Source organism: Glycine soja, chromosome 5, assembly GCF_004193775.1.
Source record: "Glycine soja cultivar W05 chromosome 5, ASM419377v2, whole genome shotgun sequence".
Lineage (NCBI taxonomy): Eukaryota > Viridiplantae > Streptophyta > Magnoliopsida > Fabales > Fabaceae > Glycine > Glycine soja.
This window is the reverse complement of record NC_041006.1, coordinates 19,181,705-19,200,608: the sequence shown is the minus strand read 5'-3', so window position 1 is coordinate 19,200,608 and position 18,904 is coordinate 19,181,705. Positions and strand designations below refer to the sequence as shown.

The 18,904-nt window shown below is 32.3% G+C and overlaps 1 protein-coding gene across 3 annotated transcripts; it reads left to right on the top strand.

The window, feature by feature from the left end:
* The first annotated feature begins 6,458 nt into the window (after positions 1–6,458).
* On the top strand, positions 6,459–12,523 carry LOC114412385. 3 transcript variants are annotated; one of them, XR_003666705.1, is made up of 7 exons: positions 6,462–6,708; positions 6,849–7,099; positions 7,181–7,439; positions 9,334–9,513; positions 9,602–9,757; positions 10,217–10,462; positions 12,462–12,523. XR_003666705.1 is itself a non-coding variant. In XM_028376244.1 (6 exons), the coding sequence occupies exons 1-6, from the start codon at positions 6,673–6,675 to the stop codon at positions 10,388–10,390; spliced, it is 993 nt and encodes a 330-aa protein (XP_028232045.1). In that variant the 5' UTR covers positions 6,459–6,672; the 3' UTR covers positions 10,391–11,133. The 3 variants fall into 3 exon arrangements, 2 of the variants coding, with proteins under 2 accessions (XP_028232045.1, XP_028232044.1); XM_028376244.1 differs by lacking the exon at positions 12,462–12,523 and having other exon boundaries at positions 6,459–6,708; positions 9,665–9,757; positions 10,217–11,133; XM_028376243.1 differs by lacking the exon at positions 12,462–12,523 and having other exon boundaries at positions 10,217–10,619.
* The last annotated feature ends 6,381 nt before the right edge of the window (positions 12,524–18,904 follow it).

The following is an 18,904-nucleotide window of genomic DNA, read 5'->3' as shown; positions in this document are numbered from 1 at the left end:
CTGATTACCACGTGATGCAACCCAAGCCATGGATGCTTGGTTTGGATCGTTCCAAATACAAATTCAAGAATCACCATTGTTGACCTTCCAAGAACTCAAGAACCAAAAAAAAAAAAAATATGGATAAGATGAAGAAGATGAATAGAACAATGTCCCAATCCACGGAGAATTGATAAGTCAAAGGAGGGATTCGCCACAAAGGAATAACTTCCCTGATAAAAATCAATTTGGTTTTCAGTCAAAAACCAAAGAAAAGGCTAAGCTCTCTCTAAGCACAAGCTTAATTTCAATAATGTCAAAAGTTCTCACAATTAAGAGTTTCTGAGTATTTATAGAACTAGGCTTAAGAAGATAACTAAGTCTCTAATAAGCCCTATTTACATCAAGCTCCAGCCCATTACACAAATAAATAAAAATTAGAAATTTTTGTAAATTTACGTTGAAGGTTTGCGCTAATCCTGACAACTCGTGCTAAGCCCAATTTCTCCTCGGTTTGGAATTGGGCTAAGCCATACACTCACTCTAAGCCAGACAGCTCACGCTAAGCCCAAGTGTGCTGTTTGACGATCTTTAACGTGCTCCAATTCAGTTCCTTATGATTTTCTCCTTCCTTGCCTTTGGTGAGTAATCCATCGTTGATCCTCTTGGTCATCTCTTCTTGTGGAAGCTTGGCTCTAGACCTTGTCATTGGCCCTTTCAACTCATGAAGTGTTTCTTGGTCCTTATGCTCTTTGGATAGCCCTCTATCACCAGCTTAAGATGAAATTCCTTCCATGCTTGATGCAAGGTCAGAAAAGATAGAAAACCAGTTATGTTGGCCATGCTAATGGCTAGGCTCCCACCAACTAATGCTTCTTTTCTTAGTTTTCCAAAGAAATGCATGGATATTGCTGACTTTCCATACGTGAAAAACCCTGTGATAATTGTTAGGATAACAATGGTACACAAATCTCTTACTTCCTCCACCACCTGAGGAAGAAACTTATGATAAGAAGCTAATAATTGGCAAGGATGCATGGAAAAGGAGAAACAATACATACGCACACACACAAAAGTCAAGGTTAAACAAACCTATAAATCAGCTTACAGCATCTAGTGTTGTCACAATATTTATTACATTCTCCAAAATTTCCATTATATGTTGAAAGAAGAGGAGTTGAATCTGCATGATCCTCACAAATCTTGGAAGTTTTTAACAATTTGAATTTTAATCGTTAACAATTGCCTTCTTGTTTCTACAATTAATTCCTAATTTCCGTTTTTACCAAAATCAATTCTCAATATCAAATCTTATTCAATCTGTTTAATTCTATCTAAATTTGTGGTTTCACATAGCCAAATACATTGTCCTTTTGGAAAGAACGATATTATTACTTGACGATATCGCACACTTGCGATTTTTCCACATCAAAGAGCCAATTTTGTGCTTCAAGGAATGAGGATCTATAGACATGATCTCGCCACAAGGAAATATGGATCATTAATCAAGTGGAGATGGTGAAGATTTGCCACAGTGAAGTTGTATCTCGCCACAACGAGTATGCAAGCTGAAGACCTAGAATTAAGTAGAGTCTCACCACGACAAGTCAACCTCTTGCACAAGCGAGCAAGAGTCAGAAGCATGAAGATCAAGAAAGATATGCGTAGTGTATATTGTAATTTGGTTGTAGCAAATTGTACTCGCACTACCATAAAATTTCTTTGTGACAGACAAAAATAGTGTAATCTCAACTCTATATAAAGAGCATGTAACATTCTTGTATAAGACTTTTGGTTCATTTGTGATATTCAGAAATATAATGTCTCTCTCTCTCTCTCTCCCCCCTTCAAATGTGACTCTTCTCTCGAGGTTCTATTTGGATAGATGGAAGAATAATGGATTTTAATAGTGTTATTAATGAGTCATTATACATTTATTTATAATATTATGAATTTTAATTTTTAAAAATAAAAATAACTAGGTATTAATATGTAATAATTAATTTAAATTTGTAAAGGATGATAACCTCAATGAAAATCTTCAAAGATTTGATAATGTTTTTTGAAGATTGTGATAAGAGTAAAAGCTACCAAGAAATTCTAATTGAAAAAAATGATTTTGATAAGTGATAAGATTGTTCAAATGAAGTGAATTTGATGAAAAGTGATAGTCATATACAAAATAATTGATATATTAAATCTATTTTCTACTATGCATTTAAAGGAGCTTAAACAATCATTTTTATTTTTTTACTTCCTATATGATATAAAATACTATTTTTTATATAACCAGGTAAAATTATTTTGGCTTAATATTTTTAAATGAAAATGATAACATTATATATATATATATATATATATATATATATATATATATATATATATATATATATATATATATCATAAAAACAATTTGATTAAAAATTATAATTTTTAGCTAAAAATAAAATATCATTCCACTCAATTAAAGATGCCGAATTCAAATAATCAAATATTTATAAGAATATAAAAAAATTTCTTTGAACTTTCATCAGTGATATTTAATTATAAAAGTCATTTTAAAAATATATACAAAATTTATAAATTATAATTTAAATTATTATTATTATAATTTACGTCCAATATAGAAAGTTATGTGCACTCTATTGAGTATACAAACTAGTACACCTTATAAATTAGGCGACATCTTTGATAAAGTATAAGTTAAATGATATAACTGTGCATGAAATGATGATTAAGAATAACTGATTAAGATACCGACATTAAAATTGAATTGTTTGATATTTGAGTTTAATTCTTTGATGAAAATAATTATTAATTTAACTTTACTTATTTTTTAAAATTAATTAAAATTTCTTTCTCATCAAGCGGAGGATTAAAAGAAAAAGGTATACCCGTAAAGTTAGGATTATTTTTGCAGCTTGATATATTTATTATTAATTAAACACCCCTATCACTGATTATTTTATATTATTATTATTAATTAAACACCCGTATCACCAATTAATGTATTTTATTTTTGGGTAAAACACCGAGTATTGATTTGCACCCCTTAAAAATATTTAGATTTTTTTTAGAAAAGTTATAGTAATTTATTAACAAAATAAAATAAAATTATCAACTTCTTGTAAGAAATTTATATTAGGAAAATATTTATCTAATAAGATACTCAAATTAATTATTGCAAAATCTATCTATTTATATCTATATAAAAGAATGCTTGATTTTATAAGGTGATATTAGGTGATAACCTCATATTCATTCCATTCAAAAATATTAAATAATATTATTTAATTCAATTATTAATTTAAATGAAAGGACTAAATTAAACCTTCTAAAATTAAAGGGATCAAATTGAACCTACAAAATAAATTAAAGGACCAAAATAATAATTAAATCTAAAAAATAAAAAGATAAAATAATAAAATCAATATCAATTTATTATCTCTTTTTTTATTTCTTATATATATATTTTAAAAATTATCTCATAGAGATAATACCTATTTTTTTATAGGAGTAACTTTTTCTTTTTATTATTACATATATATAAGTAAAATAAAAAATTCTAGTAGGGCCAATTGCCCCCACATAAAACTTTAATGTGATTTTTATAACATTTAATATTTTATTATATATTAATATAGTTAACTTTTTTGTATATGTATACTAATATATATTTTTGTTAATAATTTTTTTATTAACTAAAATATAATAAATAAATACATTAAAAAGTTATAATATATAAAATTTTATAAATTATAAAATTAATACACGTGTAGACGGGACACTAATCTAGTTTATGTTATTTGTATGAGTTGAAAATTGATTAGGTAACATTTCAATGTTAAGTTTTAGTGCAATTCATCTTGTATATTTTAGTTACAGTGTGAGGTAATGATTCACAAAGGAAAAAAATAAAAAAGAAGCAAAACATTTGGTCATGCTTTTGTATTTTTATTTTTTTTATTCTCGGTCATTGCTGCTTATTCAATCATAGGTAGAGATTTTCATTTGACATGTTAATCCTCTTCCAGGCACTGCCTCATCCCTCATCCTCATCCCTCATCCCGTTGGAGTTAATTTCAGGTCCACACTTGGATTTCTCTATATAATTTATTTACATGTTGTTAATTCATTTTTTTCCAAAAATATTTTATGATATTTTCACTATTTTTTAAAGTTAGTTTTTTAATGTGTTTAATATTAATATTTTTTTACTATAAAAGGAATAATTAATAATTATTACACATTTTTTAATTAAAATTTAAAAAAACTTCATTTAGAAGCTGATTATGTATTGCTTTACTCAGCTCAAATGCTGACTATTTTGTTTATTTCACTTATTAACGTAGTTAGCAAATGCTCCATCTTTTTCAGATTACCTAATTTCTTATGAGATTTTTTCAAATTATTTTATTGAATTAACGTCATGTTTTGAAAGAGAAAATTGGATTTTATTTAATCCCTACCCAGCCATTGAAGTAGACCAAGTCATTTTGAATATGACAACCTTCCAGATCTATTGACATTGGAGTTTTTGCTTTTCACGAAAAAAAAGAAAAACATTTCTGATGTAACATGTGTAAGAAAAGATATTGCCAAACTTAACTGGTCAAGAAACGATTTTCAATATCGCACGACAATGAAAAAAGCAATAGATTTTCAGCTTTATTATTATTATTATTATTATTATTATTCACTCACATTTTTTTTCTAAACTTAACTAACACCTAATATAAGAAGCATTCACTATTCAAAATCTTATTATTTAAGCTTTTGTAAGAATATACCAATGCTAATAATTTAACCTTAATATATAATATGCTTTTCCATCAATAATTCGGCCAAATCTCAATATTCAATATGTTTTCACCTTAAATCCTTGAACATCATGAAAGATATTTTATTTGAGTTATTACCTGCTTTAGTGTTTATGATCCGTTAGGATTTTATTGTGAAAAGATTCTTGAGTTATCCTTGGTCTCCTAAGCGATATTAATCTATGTTACATCCAAACAAAATTTCTAGTCAAGGTTAAGGGACAAGATTGACATAAACCCTCCTTTTAGTACCATTATTTTGACTTTTAATTCTCATATATGGTTAGGGTCATTGTTGACTTTAACACTTGGTGGTCCGTTATGATTTGTGTTGAAAAGGCGCTTTAGTGTTGAGGGATGAAAGTGTTTATAAATTAACCTTGATCTTAACTCCTAAGTTATCTGGGTCATTGTGGTTAACTGGAACAAAATTCTTTTTAAAAAAACAAAGGACCGAATGTATTTTATGAAGATGAAGAGGCTTATTTTAAACTAGTATTTCAGTCAATGTTTTACACAAAATAAATATCTTTTTTTTTTTTACTGCATGGGTTGGACAAAGCACCCCATACCCTATAGAAACTACTCCATTCGTCCTAAAATAATAGTGGTCTTAGTTTATTTTATGTAAATCAAGAAAAAAATAACAAATCATGAAAAAAAAATAATTTTATAAAATTAATCTATCATCGTTAATTTATTTATAGATTTTTATCTATAATTAATATTATAGGAGTTTTAAGTGAAAATAATAGTTAATGTTATATTAAAAAAAAAACTAAAATGATAGTTATTTTAGAATATTTTTTTTATACCATAATTATAATAAGAAAGAAAGATAAATTATTAATGAAAAGAGAAGAGTTTACGGAAGCATCCTCCATAAAGGAGTGTTCAGTAAATTTAGGAATAGGAAGAGAACAAAACAAGCAATAGTCTCTGCTTATAGATAAACCGTGCTTTGCAAAGGATTCAACTAACTTATGTTATTTTATATCACTTAAATTTATAATATATAAGTTATATTATAATTAAAAAATTTAATAGATAAAGATTTTTATCATATAAATTATATTTTTTTGAGGTCAATCTAAATTATATTTTATATATATGATAAACAATTTATATTGAAATACAATATTGTATTTAATTATTGATAATTTATTTTAAAAAGATATTAATATTTAAGTTAGAATCAAAGATATTAAAAATCACGGACCAAAAGAGATAAGGAATTATTAAAAATTCTTAAATCATTAAAGAAAAATCCTATAACCGTTCTTGTTAAAAAATGACATCTAAAAAGATTTCTTATTCAGAATAATTATTCTAATTTATATATATAGAAGGATTCATGTAAACTTATTAAAAAGAAATCACCTTTGACATCAGGTCAATATTAAAAAATATTTTTTCTCCAATATTTATCCTCCTTTAGAGGCTATTAAATATACTATCAAACATTAAATATCAGCATCTTTTTAGTATTTAAATCATAATTTTTTAATTAAAAATTAATCCTTTTCATTAGGAGAGTATCAATTTAAAGTATTTTCATTAATGTATTAAGCTTCTTTAATATATTACTATTTTTTATTGACTAAATTCATGTTCTTTTGAGTCTTTGCTAAGTATTTGTGAGAAGAGAAGGGGTTAGATGGTGGGCTTGACTTTTACAGGCCCTCAAGTCTCAACACAAACAAGGTCCAATGCTCAGTTTTTCCCTATTGTTCTCCACTTTCTGCCTCAAACACTGTTTCTTTTTCTCTGTGCTTTGCTATTTCAAACATCAAACTCCCAGTTCTTGTTCTCTCTCTTTCTCTCTCTCCTCCCTCTCCTCCCTCTTGTTTCTTTCTTCTGGAACAGAATAGCGATGGTACTAAAAGAAGACATATGTTTCTTCAACAAGGTTGCTAGAACAAGTGCTTCTAAAGTTTCTGTCTTTCATCCTTTGTTGCACCCAATTTGATGATACCCCATTTGTTCTTTCTAAAAAAATGTGGTTGGGTTTCACATGAATGTGATGTTTTTCTCTTTCTTGGGTTGCAGGACATTCTGGTTATGAAGCCTCAGAAGAAATCGCCACTGTTGTTAAGGATGTCGGTGTTGATCTTTTCAATGGTGTGTGGTGTTTTTATTTGTTCTGTGTGTCTAAAGCAGATAAGCACACACGCAAGGACTATGCTCATGGAGTTGCAAATTGAGAAGCCTTCTCGGAGTAGTATTAGTAGTATTAATAGATTGAACCTAACACATGATGTTCCTTTGTTGCATTACCCCGAGCCTGTGTCTTTCAACAGGTAATAATGTGAAGTTTTGTTGTGTTATGGTTATTTTGGCTTTGGGTTGGGTCTTGTTAATTAACCTTTTGGCTTTGGTAGGAGTGAGTGTGCTGGTAATCCTGTGCGGTTCTTTGCCATATTGTCGAATCAGAGATCTGGCAGTGGGTGGTTTGAGACCCTTTTGAATAGCCATATTAATGTGAGCTCCAACGGGGAGATTTTTTCAGTTAGAGAAAGAAGAGTAAATGTTTCTACCATTGTGCAGACTCTGGACAAAGTTTACAACCTGGACTGGCTCAGTAGTGCTTCCAAGAATGAATGCTCAGCTGCAATTGGATCCAAGTGGATGCTTAATCAGGTAAAAATGCTCACTGTTGAGTCCTTTTTTAAAGTGTAATGAACTTATTTATATTTGTTGTCTGATACATACTTAACCTTGAGTGTTTTAAGAAAAGACAATGCTATTTGTTTTGTAGGCATAAATGCCTTTGTATTAATGGCTTAGGTTGCAAACTAATTTGATGCCTCCCACCGCTTCCTTTATGTTTTTGATGTGAAGGATCTTAAGTGAAACTTGACCCATGTGCTTGACTTTGAGGACAAGTACTTTCTCTGAGACTCTGGAACATTGTTATCAATTTCTGTATACCAGTTATGATCATTGACTAGAGTAGGGCCACCTTGTTGAGTTGTTGCATATTAATATAATTTGATAGGGGCAAATTACGCTTGTACCCCCTGATGTTTAGTGATATTACACCTGATGCCCTTGTCATTTTTGAACCTATGTAATAACTAATAGTAATAACGTAATACTGTGTACCCTTCTGTTTGATACAGATCACCTGTGATTTCGTATGCTTTATATGAGTTGAGGGAAGTCGGTGCAATGTCCAAAAAACAAGGGTTGTTAAGTGTAATACCGTAAAATTTCAGGGTGTGAATGTATTTTACCCAATAATCTAATATGTGAGATAGGAACAGTGACAACTTTTATCAGAAGGAGATGACATGGAATAACATGAGCCTGATACGACTTTGGAGGCTAAATTGCATTGATTTGGAAACTACCGAAATAACACTATAGCTAGTAAGACTGGTAGAACCAAAGTCTAAGTTCAATAGAAGAAGGGATATTGAGTGTAATATCAATAAATCTTGGGTGTGAATGTATTTTAAAATATAATCTAGTATGTGAGATTTATGGAGTAGACATATTTGTTGTCTGATAGGAGTAGTGACAACTTTAACTAGGAGTGAAATAGAATAACATAAAGCTGATTGCAAAGATAAATTGCATCAATTTGGAGACTACTGGATTAACATTGTAGCAGGTAAAACTGGTAGAAACAAATTCTAAGTTTTGTGACACTATGGAACCAAAAAGTATGGCTAAAGCTTATTTCATTTACATAGGTAATTGGTTCCCCATCAGTCCATAAGAGAGCAATTGTCAATTGTCTTGAGATTCAGTATTTGGTGATACATTCATGTCACATAAGAAGGCAGATGATAAATGCTGATTTGCTTTGTGTGTGATTATTTTGCTTAACTAGGAGTGAAATAGAATAACATAAAGCTGATTGCAAAGATAAATTGCATCAATTTGGAGACTACTGGATTAACATTGTAGCAGGTAAAACTGGTAGAAACAAATTTTAAGTTTTGTGACACTATGGAACCAAAAAGTATGGCTAAAGCTTATTTCATTTACATAGGTAATTGGTTCCCCATCAGTCCATAAGAGAGCAATTGTCAATTGTCTTGAGATTCAGTATTTGGTGATACATTCATGTCACATAAGAAGGCAGATGATAAATGCTGATTTGCTTTGTGTGTGATTATTTTGCTTAACTAGGAGTGAAATAGAATAACATAAAGCTGATTGCAAAGATAAATTGCATCAATTTGGAGACTACTGGATTAACATTGTAGCAGGTAAAACTGGTAGAAACAAATTCTAAGTTTTGTGACACTATGGAACCAAAAAGTATGGCTAAAGCTTATTTCATTTACATAGGTAATTGGTTCCCCATCAGTCCATAAGAGAGCAATTGTCAATTGTCTTGAGATTCAGTATTTGGTGATACATTCATGTCACATTAGAAGGCAGATGATAAATGCTGATTTGCTTTGTGTGTGATTATTTTGCTGTTGGTTTTGCCCTTCTGGCTCAGGCTTTGCAGTTTGTTTTATTGATTAGTATTTGGTAATATTTCTTTTCCGAAATAAAGATATCTAATCTCATACAGGGTTTAATGGATCACCCTAAGGAAATTGCAGATTACTTCAACAGTAGAAGTGTTTCTGTAATATTTCTTTTCCGAAGAAACTTATTACGGAGAATGGTATCAATGCTTGCCAACTCCTATGATCGTTATGCTAAACTATTTAGTGGAACTCATAAATCTCATGTTCATTCTAAAGAAGAGGTCTCTCTCTCTCTCTCTCTCTCTCTCTCTCTCTTGTTTTTCCTTAATTTCTTTTAACATAAAATGAAAGTCATTTGGCTTGTTTTAGGCTGATACTCTTTCAAAGTACAAGCCTACCATTAATTCTACATCATTGCTGGCTGATTTGAAGGATATGGAAATGAGAACTGCAAAAGCGTTGGAATACTTCAACACCACTCGGCATATGATCCTGTACTATGAGGATCTTATACAAAATCGTACTGTAAGGGCTTCACCATAAACTCCTTCATTTTGTACTAAAAGCTGCAATAATTATCTTTCTCTATGCATAATACAAGCACTATTTGTGAGTAATAACTTCTACGAGTCACTGCCAGTGAATTTGAGTTTAGCTGCATAGTTGTCCCAAAGTACGATTAGTCTAGGAAGAAATTTCTATTTTATACACATTTTACCAAATTTTTTTCCTTCTCCTCCCAGTCCCTTTCAATTAAAAGCTGTTTTGCGTGAGGCACTGCCCTATTTAATAAAGTATATGTGAAATAATGAAGCTGTGAGTGGGTTATAGAGCACACTTTTCTTGAAAATGAACTGAACCTTACTGATTCTTGTTTTTTTGGTTGAATGGGAAGGGTGCTCTTCTGGCTAACTTTAGATATTCTATTTCATCTTCATTGCCAATAATTTGAAATTAACAAAATATATTTCATTCACGTTTCAGAAGCTAAAAGATGTTCAAGAGTTTTTAGGATTGCCACAGATGGAATTAACAAGCCGTCAGGTTAAGATACACAGAGGACCATTGTCAGATCACATTAAAAATTGGGATGATGTGAACAGGACACTAGCAGGAACTATTTATGAGAGTTTCCTCCATGCCGATTATTCATCTTAGCCTCTAACTCCTGGATAGGTGTAAATATCGACACTGATTTGGTCCCAGGAAACAGTTTTGGTTCTGGTTGCGGTAAGAACACTGTCTCTGCTTTCCAATATTTATTTCCGCTCCATTGATGAGATGTATGTTCCATTGTAATCTTTTATTTTTGTGTATTCTTGTATGACTTTGTATATTCCCAGCTAATTTATTAGTAAAAGTGAGCATTGGTTTTATTCAAATTCAACCGACTTTTCTATGTTCTATTCTTTTTTCCTTTTGTTACTTTATATATTGAACTGTATGTATGATTTGGAAGTCTAAGTGATTGCTTCTAAGAGATCTAGCAACAGAATAGGTCTGCTTGTTTTCACTTTGTTTTCAATAGTATCTTTCTGTTTCCCACATTATTGGATGGCAATGTAAACGTCCAAGTACTTGTTTGGTTGAAATTATTGCCGAATAAATAATTGTTTGTTTTTTAAAAGCTTTTTATAAAGGTTGGTAAAACAAGTGATTTCTCTAAAAGAAGCTGAATTGAGAATGCACTAGCAATGGTAGACATGTAAATTAGGATCTGTTCTGCACATAAGAATTGAGTTAATTCGTAAAGTTTGTTTGGTTTTTGTTAAGTGATGTGTAATTACCATTACATATAGCTTTCTCGGCCTTTTGGCTGAGATCAAGTGTAATTATCATACACAGTATGCTTGATTTAGCGTTAAAAATGCATGTATATGGATATTTTCGTGTCAAATTGGTTAAAATGACACAGATGCAACTTGGACTTGCTTCAAGTGACGCGTGTCACATTTTGCACAATGCTACACATATAAGTTCTTGTAAAGACTAGTAGTGTAAACTAGGCCTTGAAACGAGGCAGCTTCACTTGAACCATTTCTTTGGACAGAACCCCCCACCCCCCCTAAAAATAGATTAGGACATTAAATTTTGTCGCCTTGCATTTTTTGGTGTTAAGAAGTGGTTACTCCTTAAAATCATGGTTATGCTCTTCATAACAAACAGACGGAAGATTTAGAAATGAGGTTGTGGCAAGGAAACCATAAATTTCAGCTTATGAAACTAAATTACAACTTTGACTAATGAATGGCCCCAGCTCAATACCATCAAACCTAACAATCTGTAATAATAGGAGAGACATATGGTTTTGATACCTCCATCAACGGCAGCTGCTTCCTGTTTGTTGGCACCACGTAAAAGAATAGGTATTTTATTTTATTAGTTGGCTTTTCAAAAGAAAGTATTTATTTTTCAAAGCTAACCATTTGCCAAATCATGTAAGATGTTTTCTCACTCATCATTTGCGGCTTATGATTTTTGCCCATTGGTTTTATTTTTTGACATTTTTGCTACACAACATTGGTTCTTTTTTAATGATTTTTTTTACATTTTTTTTCCTTTCTTGATTATCAAACTCGAACTTCAAAATTTAATGTTTTATAGTCACCTGTGAAGGAATTTCAATATTTATGATAAAAGGTTTTAATTGCTTAAAATATAAATATTAATCTTTGCTAACCATCCCTAGATATAGTTAATTGTGTTTGACATTTAAGAATATGAAATTTTCGTTGAATCGATCGTTACCTTTTCGTTAAAGGTGTTTTAGTAATCATGCAACTTATTTACTTTACATCACTTAACCATCACATCATTTTGACTTTGTCCACCTTCCAATGCAAAATTTGCTCCATCTCATCAACATGTGTCATCATTTGGTTAATATTTTTATTTAAAAGATATTGCATGTTTTATTATATCAAATAACTAAAAATGTGAAATAAGCAATTAATTAGACAAAATGTGAAGTATCTTTTTCAATATTATGGAAACAAATAAAAAATGTAGGCAAACAACCCGAGTGGTAGCGGGATTTGTCAACTTGAGGTCATGGCATAATATCTTTTGTTTTGGCCTGTCATGTAATAGTAGAATGTGGTGGTTGTTACTATCCCCTACAACCTTTGTATTGGCTCCAACAAATTTTAAAAATTCATGGAAAAGACTTTTTTATCCCTAAATTCAAACCCCACCATCTGATGAGAATCCTGAAACTGGTTAAATACAGGCTAAAGGCCCAAGTGGAGAAGGACGAAGGCCCAAGTGGAGAAGGATAAAATCCCCGAGTGGAGAAAGATGAAGGTCCAAATGGAGAAGGATGAAGGCCCAAAGGCAGAGACACTATCAAAACTATTAATTGTTGCTGAAGGCCCAAACTAATTTGAAGGCCCAAGTTAAATATGTTTTTTAGTATTAATTTTTATTTATTGTAATTTTGGCCCAAACTGTTTAAAAGGCCCATGTCTATTTTTATCTTTTGTTCAGATACACTATAAGTATTGGTTTTTGATTTCAATAAAGAAACTTTTGGCATTTGATAAAATTTGGTGAGAGTTTCTCTCTGAGTTCCTTGTTGAACCAATCTCAGACTTATCAAGGTAATCCTTGTGGCGTCTACCCAGACTTATCTTCCTTCACCGAAAGTGGCGTCATCCAAACCTCCGTAGCCTGTATCAAACGATCCGCTCCTACTCAGGTTCACATCATCTGGTATCAGAGCTTCGGCTCTTGATACAGGTTCTATCCTATCCTATTATTTTTCTTTGTAATTTGTCCAGGTTCGTGCTTTGTCCTTGTTCAGTTATTTGCGTTTTTGTTTACATCTTGTTTGCATCTTGTGTTCTGTTATTTGCGTTTTTGTTTACATCTTGTTTCGTTCTTGTTCTTGTTCTTGTCACGTTCTTGTTCTTGTTTCTTGTGTCTTTCACACTTTGTGTCAAAAAAAAAGTTGCAAAAATTTTGAAAAAAAAAGTGGGTGTTTGATCTTTGAACACGAAATTGAGGCATTTAGAGGTGTTTTTTTGGAAAGAAAATCGTGGAACAAGTCCCCTTATCTAGATTCTCACTGAATTCTGAGCGTTTTGATATATAGTGGGCCTCAAACAGACAACCGTAGCAAAAGTTATGAGCATTTGAAGTTTACTTGTCATATCTGTTATCATATTTGTTATCTTATCTGTTATCCTATCTGTTATCTTATTTGTTATCATATCTGTTATCCAAATTAAATCTAATTTGTTATCCAAATCAAATCAAATCACAATTTGTTATCCAAATCAGATTTGTTATCCAAATCAAATCAAATCTAATCTGTTATCCAAATCAAATCCAATATGCTATTCAAATCAAGTCCAAGTTGTTATCCCAAATCAAATCTGTTACCCTGATAATTATATTGTCTTTCCTTTTATTTTATATTACCTTGTGTGTCTAATTCGGTCCATCTAGGAACTTAAGAGGGAACACGAGTGGTAAAAGGCAAGAGGGAATACATTACACAAAAGCCTATATTGAGAGCATCAAACACGAGTGAACTACCATCAAAGAGAGAAACACGTGAGTAGAGTGTGGTGAGGTCTTGAATTTTTTATTTTAATTTACTGCAAAATTCTTTGTTCCTTAATCATGGCAAGAGCTGGTGACAATGTTGGTGTATATCATCAACCGGACGGATCTCAACGCTTATTACTGGATGCGATGACTACACAAATGCAATGTTTGTTGAACCGTAACAAAGAAGAGCTCTACAGGTGAATAGTCAAATCTTCCTTGTTTACTCTTAAACCTCTATCCCCTAGAGAAGTGTGTGATGACGAAATCAGAATGAGAGAAAAAAGAGAACAAGAGAAAGAAAATAGTGAGGCACCACAAAGGAATAGGAAAAAGAAGAGTGATACACCCGAGAGAAAGAGTGATACACATAAGAGAGAGAGTGATACACATGAGAGAAAATTTAATTATTTTGCAGAGGTGAGTGAAGTGAGGAAAGTGTTACCTGCTCATGAACCACTCTATCTACAGTATTGCAACGACAGTAAAATTTCTACTGATAATTCTAATGAGTTTACTATTTCTATTTCTCCTAGTGTTCAACCCTTAGTGCAGGAATTTAAAAATGTCTTTCCTAAGGAGATTCCTCATGGACTGCCACCTTTAAGGGGCATAGAACTTCAAGTTGATCTCCTTCCCGGAGCTTCATTGCCTAACAGGCCAACTTACAACAGCAAGCCCCAAGAGACTCAGCATAAGGATGCACAGGCCAAAGTTGAGTATGTGAAAAGATTGTATGACCAAGTGAAGGTGCAAATTGCAAAGAAGAATGGAAGCTATGCCAAGCAAGCCCACAAGAAAAGGAAGGAAGTGGTACTTGAACCCGGTGATGATCTTGGACATTTGAGGGCAAATGTTTTCCAAGAAGGAGGGAATGATGAGAATCCTGAAACTGGCCAAATACAGGCTAAAGGCCCAAGTGGAGAAGGACGAAGGCCCAAGTGGAGAAGGATGAAGGCCTAAATGGAGAAGGATGAAGGCCCAGAGGCAGAGACACTATCAAAACTATTAATTGTTGCTGAAGGCCCAAACTAATTTGAAGGCCCAAGTTAAATATGTTTTTTAGTTATAATTTTTATTTATTGTAATTTTGGCCCAAACTGTTTAAAAGGCCCATGTCTATTTTTATCTTTTGTTCAGATACACTATAAGTATTGGTTTTTTTTTTCAATAAAGAAACTTTTGGCATTTGATAAAATTTGGTGAGAGTTTCTCTCTGAGTTCCTTGTTGAACCAATCTCAGATTTATCAAGGTAATCCTTGTGGCGTCTACCCTGACTTATCTTCCTTCACCGGAAGTGGCGTCATCCAAACCTCCGTAGCTTGTATCAAACGATCCGCTCCTACTCAGGTTCACATCACCATCCCTTCCTCTTCTCCCTTCCCCTCCTCTTTTTATAGGATGCAATGGAATCATGTGTTGGGGACACAGAATCGTTATTCCGTTATAGTATAAGGTGTGTGTAAAAAATTCATAACAAAAATGTGTTTTCATTATAGCTTTTGTACGTGATAACATGTTTTCATTTTACATTTTGTATGAAACTTCATGTACAACAATGGAAATGTTGGAAATGCATTTCTGTTGTATTGTGTACAAAATCCACAACAAACACATATTTTTGTTGTAGTACAAGGGTTGCTTACAAAGTATATAATGGAAACACGTTTCCGCATACAAAATTGAAAACGAAAACGTGTTTTGGTATTATATTTTTATGCACCCATTGTACGACGACAAAACAGGTTTTCGTTGTAGATTTTGTACATGGAAACATGTTTCCGTGCGAAGGGCATTTTTGAAAAAAAAAATTTCAAGTACTTGGTAGGGGATATTAGCAATAGTGTTGGTGTGACATCCTCTACCCCTCACATATATACTGACAAAGGAATAAAAATCCAAATATTAATTAAAAGTATTTTTTTTTTACATTTGTAAATACAAGTCTTTTAAAGGGATAAAAGGCTCACATTCACTTTCTTCTACATCATATTCAAACTTGTCCAAATAAATAATAAAGTTATCTCGGTTTAAGCAAGACCGTCTAAGACTTCATACAATTAATATAAAACCCTATACCCCAATGCCACATCCTATCAGAGCGTTGTGTCTCGACGTCCTTCTGCACAAGGTTCCTTAAATCAATTCATCTAGTCATCTGCTCCCCTGAACACAAAGTTCAAGATCATTACAGGATCCAAACACAAACAACACATGGGGAGTGAGCTATCACATTCCTAACTAATAGAGAAACAAGACAACTAGATATACATATCATATAAACCAAATAAAATTTACTCACACGTAATTCACGTAATTCCACCACTTTGTCATTCAAAGTTCACTTTTCATCCATCAATCACACTTTTCAATCATTAATCACATTACACAAGAATCACATGCTCTGATCAAGACATAATAACACATTAATTTCATAATAAACAATTAGCAAGTGCATGAGGCAGTTATGCTAAGACTCAAGCCTATATGCAATGTTGTACCATGTCAGTGAAAAATCACCCTGGGGCGCTTAGGAGTACATAACAAGACACACCACACAATGGCACTAAGTAAGATCATAGGGAGACCAGTCAGGGTCACGATATTTTGCGAGAATGCTCCAACCATATGGGATCAACATAGGCTTAAAGGAGCACTCAAACCCGGTGATCCCCAAGGCCTACACTTCGAAGAGTTCGTCAGGGCCTCTCCCTCCTGATTCAGGTCCAACCCCTAAAATCATTTTAGCACACAGACACTGCTCGTGAATTATACAATACCCACGACCTCACACTCGTGTTTTAAACACATACAACATATTGCACTACAATTTAACACTGGTTCCTAAATAGGAAACCTACACTTTATCTTTAACGCTGCGCATTTAAACTTTTCTCAAGATAACACTGGTTGGGTTATTGTACAATTCACAGCTTATAACACAAATAATGTCACATCAAGAGTTAATCACACACTTATTCACAACCAAAACTCATTCACAATTTCACATCTCATAATGTCACAATCCACCATCACATGTTTTCCCGTATCTCACAATTCAACTCTTATTCTACTTTACACTTTTACTCAATTTCAATAACAATATTATAATCTCAAGGCAACATATTATTCCACAATTCATCACATATTTCATTTATAAGCACTGCTCATGAATTATACAATACTCATGACCTCACACTCGTGTTTCAAACACGTTTAACACATTGTGCTACAATTTAACACTTTCTCTTAAACACTGTGCATCAACGCTTTTCTCAAGATAACACTGGTCGGATTATTGTATAATTCATAGCTCACAATATAATTATTGTCACATCAAGTGTTAAACACACACACTTATTCACAATCAAATATCATGCCCACAATTTAACATCTCATAATATCACATCAATCACCTCATTTTTTACATGTATCTCAAAAATTGACACATTCAACTTTATACTACTCAATCTTCACAATAATATTATAATACCATTATAATAACTTATTACACCTGATAACTCATATACACATAACATGTTGATCATTGTCGTAGAAAAATTAGAACAAGATAATAATTTGTATAAAATAAGTCATTGAATAATATTATTTAAAATATAATTTACGTTAATAAAAGAGCTTAATTTTTCTAAGGAGTTTACACTCAACACAAGAACACATCAATCTCACAGCCATTTCTCATTGGGACATCAACTGATTCATCAAATATAATTCACAGTAATAATTATAAGGATAAAATGAAAATTTTAAAAGCACCCCAAAACCCATTCCAATTGATATCTCTAAGGATCCCTACACATGTTCTTACTAATTCCCAATAGTGAATAACTCATCCCTTACCTCTAAGCAGGCTCACGTGTCTTCAGCCAGCGATAGCAGCATCTCTAGCGGTTCCTTGAGATTCCTCCAGTTTTTGCCTTCGACTGCTCCGATAGAGTTCCCAAACGTCAGAGAGACGGAGAAGGGATTGAAGCCTCCATTTGTATTATCTTCATACGATTCCTTTTTCTCCCTCCACGAACATTATCTCGCAAATCCCAACGGTGAAAGCGTGTGAAATTGAATTTCGAACAACATATTCAAATTTCACTACAATCTAGCGGTTAACAAAACCAGGATCGTAGTTTTATCAGCTCTGGGTTTCTGCGGAAAAGAAAAAGGCTACAATGCGAAAGGTATTTCTCTCAGCTCAAATATGATATCAAAATTACCAACAGTGAGAATGTTTGGAATTGGGTTGCGAACATGGTGTTCAAATTTCACGACGATCCAACGGTGAATGAGTCCGAGATCGTCATTTTTCTGAGACAGGTTTGATGGGCTGTAGGAAAAAGAAAGGATTTTGGGAAAAGAAGAGAAAAAAAAATGAAATTGAGAGGCAGAGGAGTCAGTCTGAAAAATGACCTAACATGTTGCTATTTATAGCTAGGGTATTCACGACCTATTATTTACTCTATTTATTTATTTTTATTATTTTATATAAAAAAAATAAACTTTATTTTATTCCCTATCAAATGAATAAATCAAATGTCCTTTTTTTCCCTTCAAATCATTATTTCTCATTATTTATTTATTTATAGAAACCTGATCATTTTTCTAAAACTCTATTTATTTAAAAAAAATAAAAATTCTTTTTAAATTGGCTTACGAAAAATGGGATGTTACAGTTGAGACCAATAGCAACTCCCATAGTCCATGACTAACGTGTCACATATACATGGTCACAAATTTGGTCTAAAAAAGGGAGCCACAATTTTAAGCAAAAGGGACTATTATTGCCACCGCAAAAATTACTAATGGCACTACCGACTACCAAGCACAGCCAAATGACTATACATCCCTTCTGAGTTTCCTACACCTCCAACCCTTCTCCCTTCCTTTCTCCCTTCTCCATCGCAGCACCCCCTAATCCCCCTTCCTCTCTCACTTCTCCATCGCAACACCCCCTAATCCCCCTTCCTCTCTCACTTCTCCATCACACTATTTTCTCTTCTACTCCCTTTCGTTGAACACTTTTGAGGCCATGTAAGATTTAAATTTTTTTTTACCCAACGGAATCATGATTCCATTTTTTTTTAAAATTTTTGTTGTTCACAATG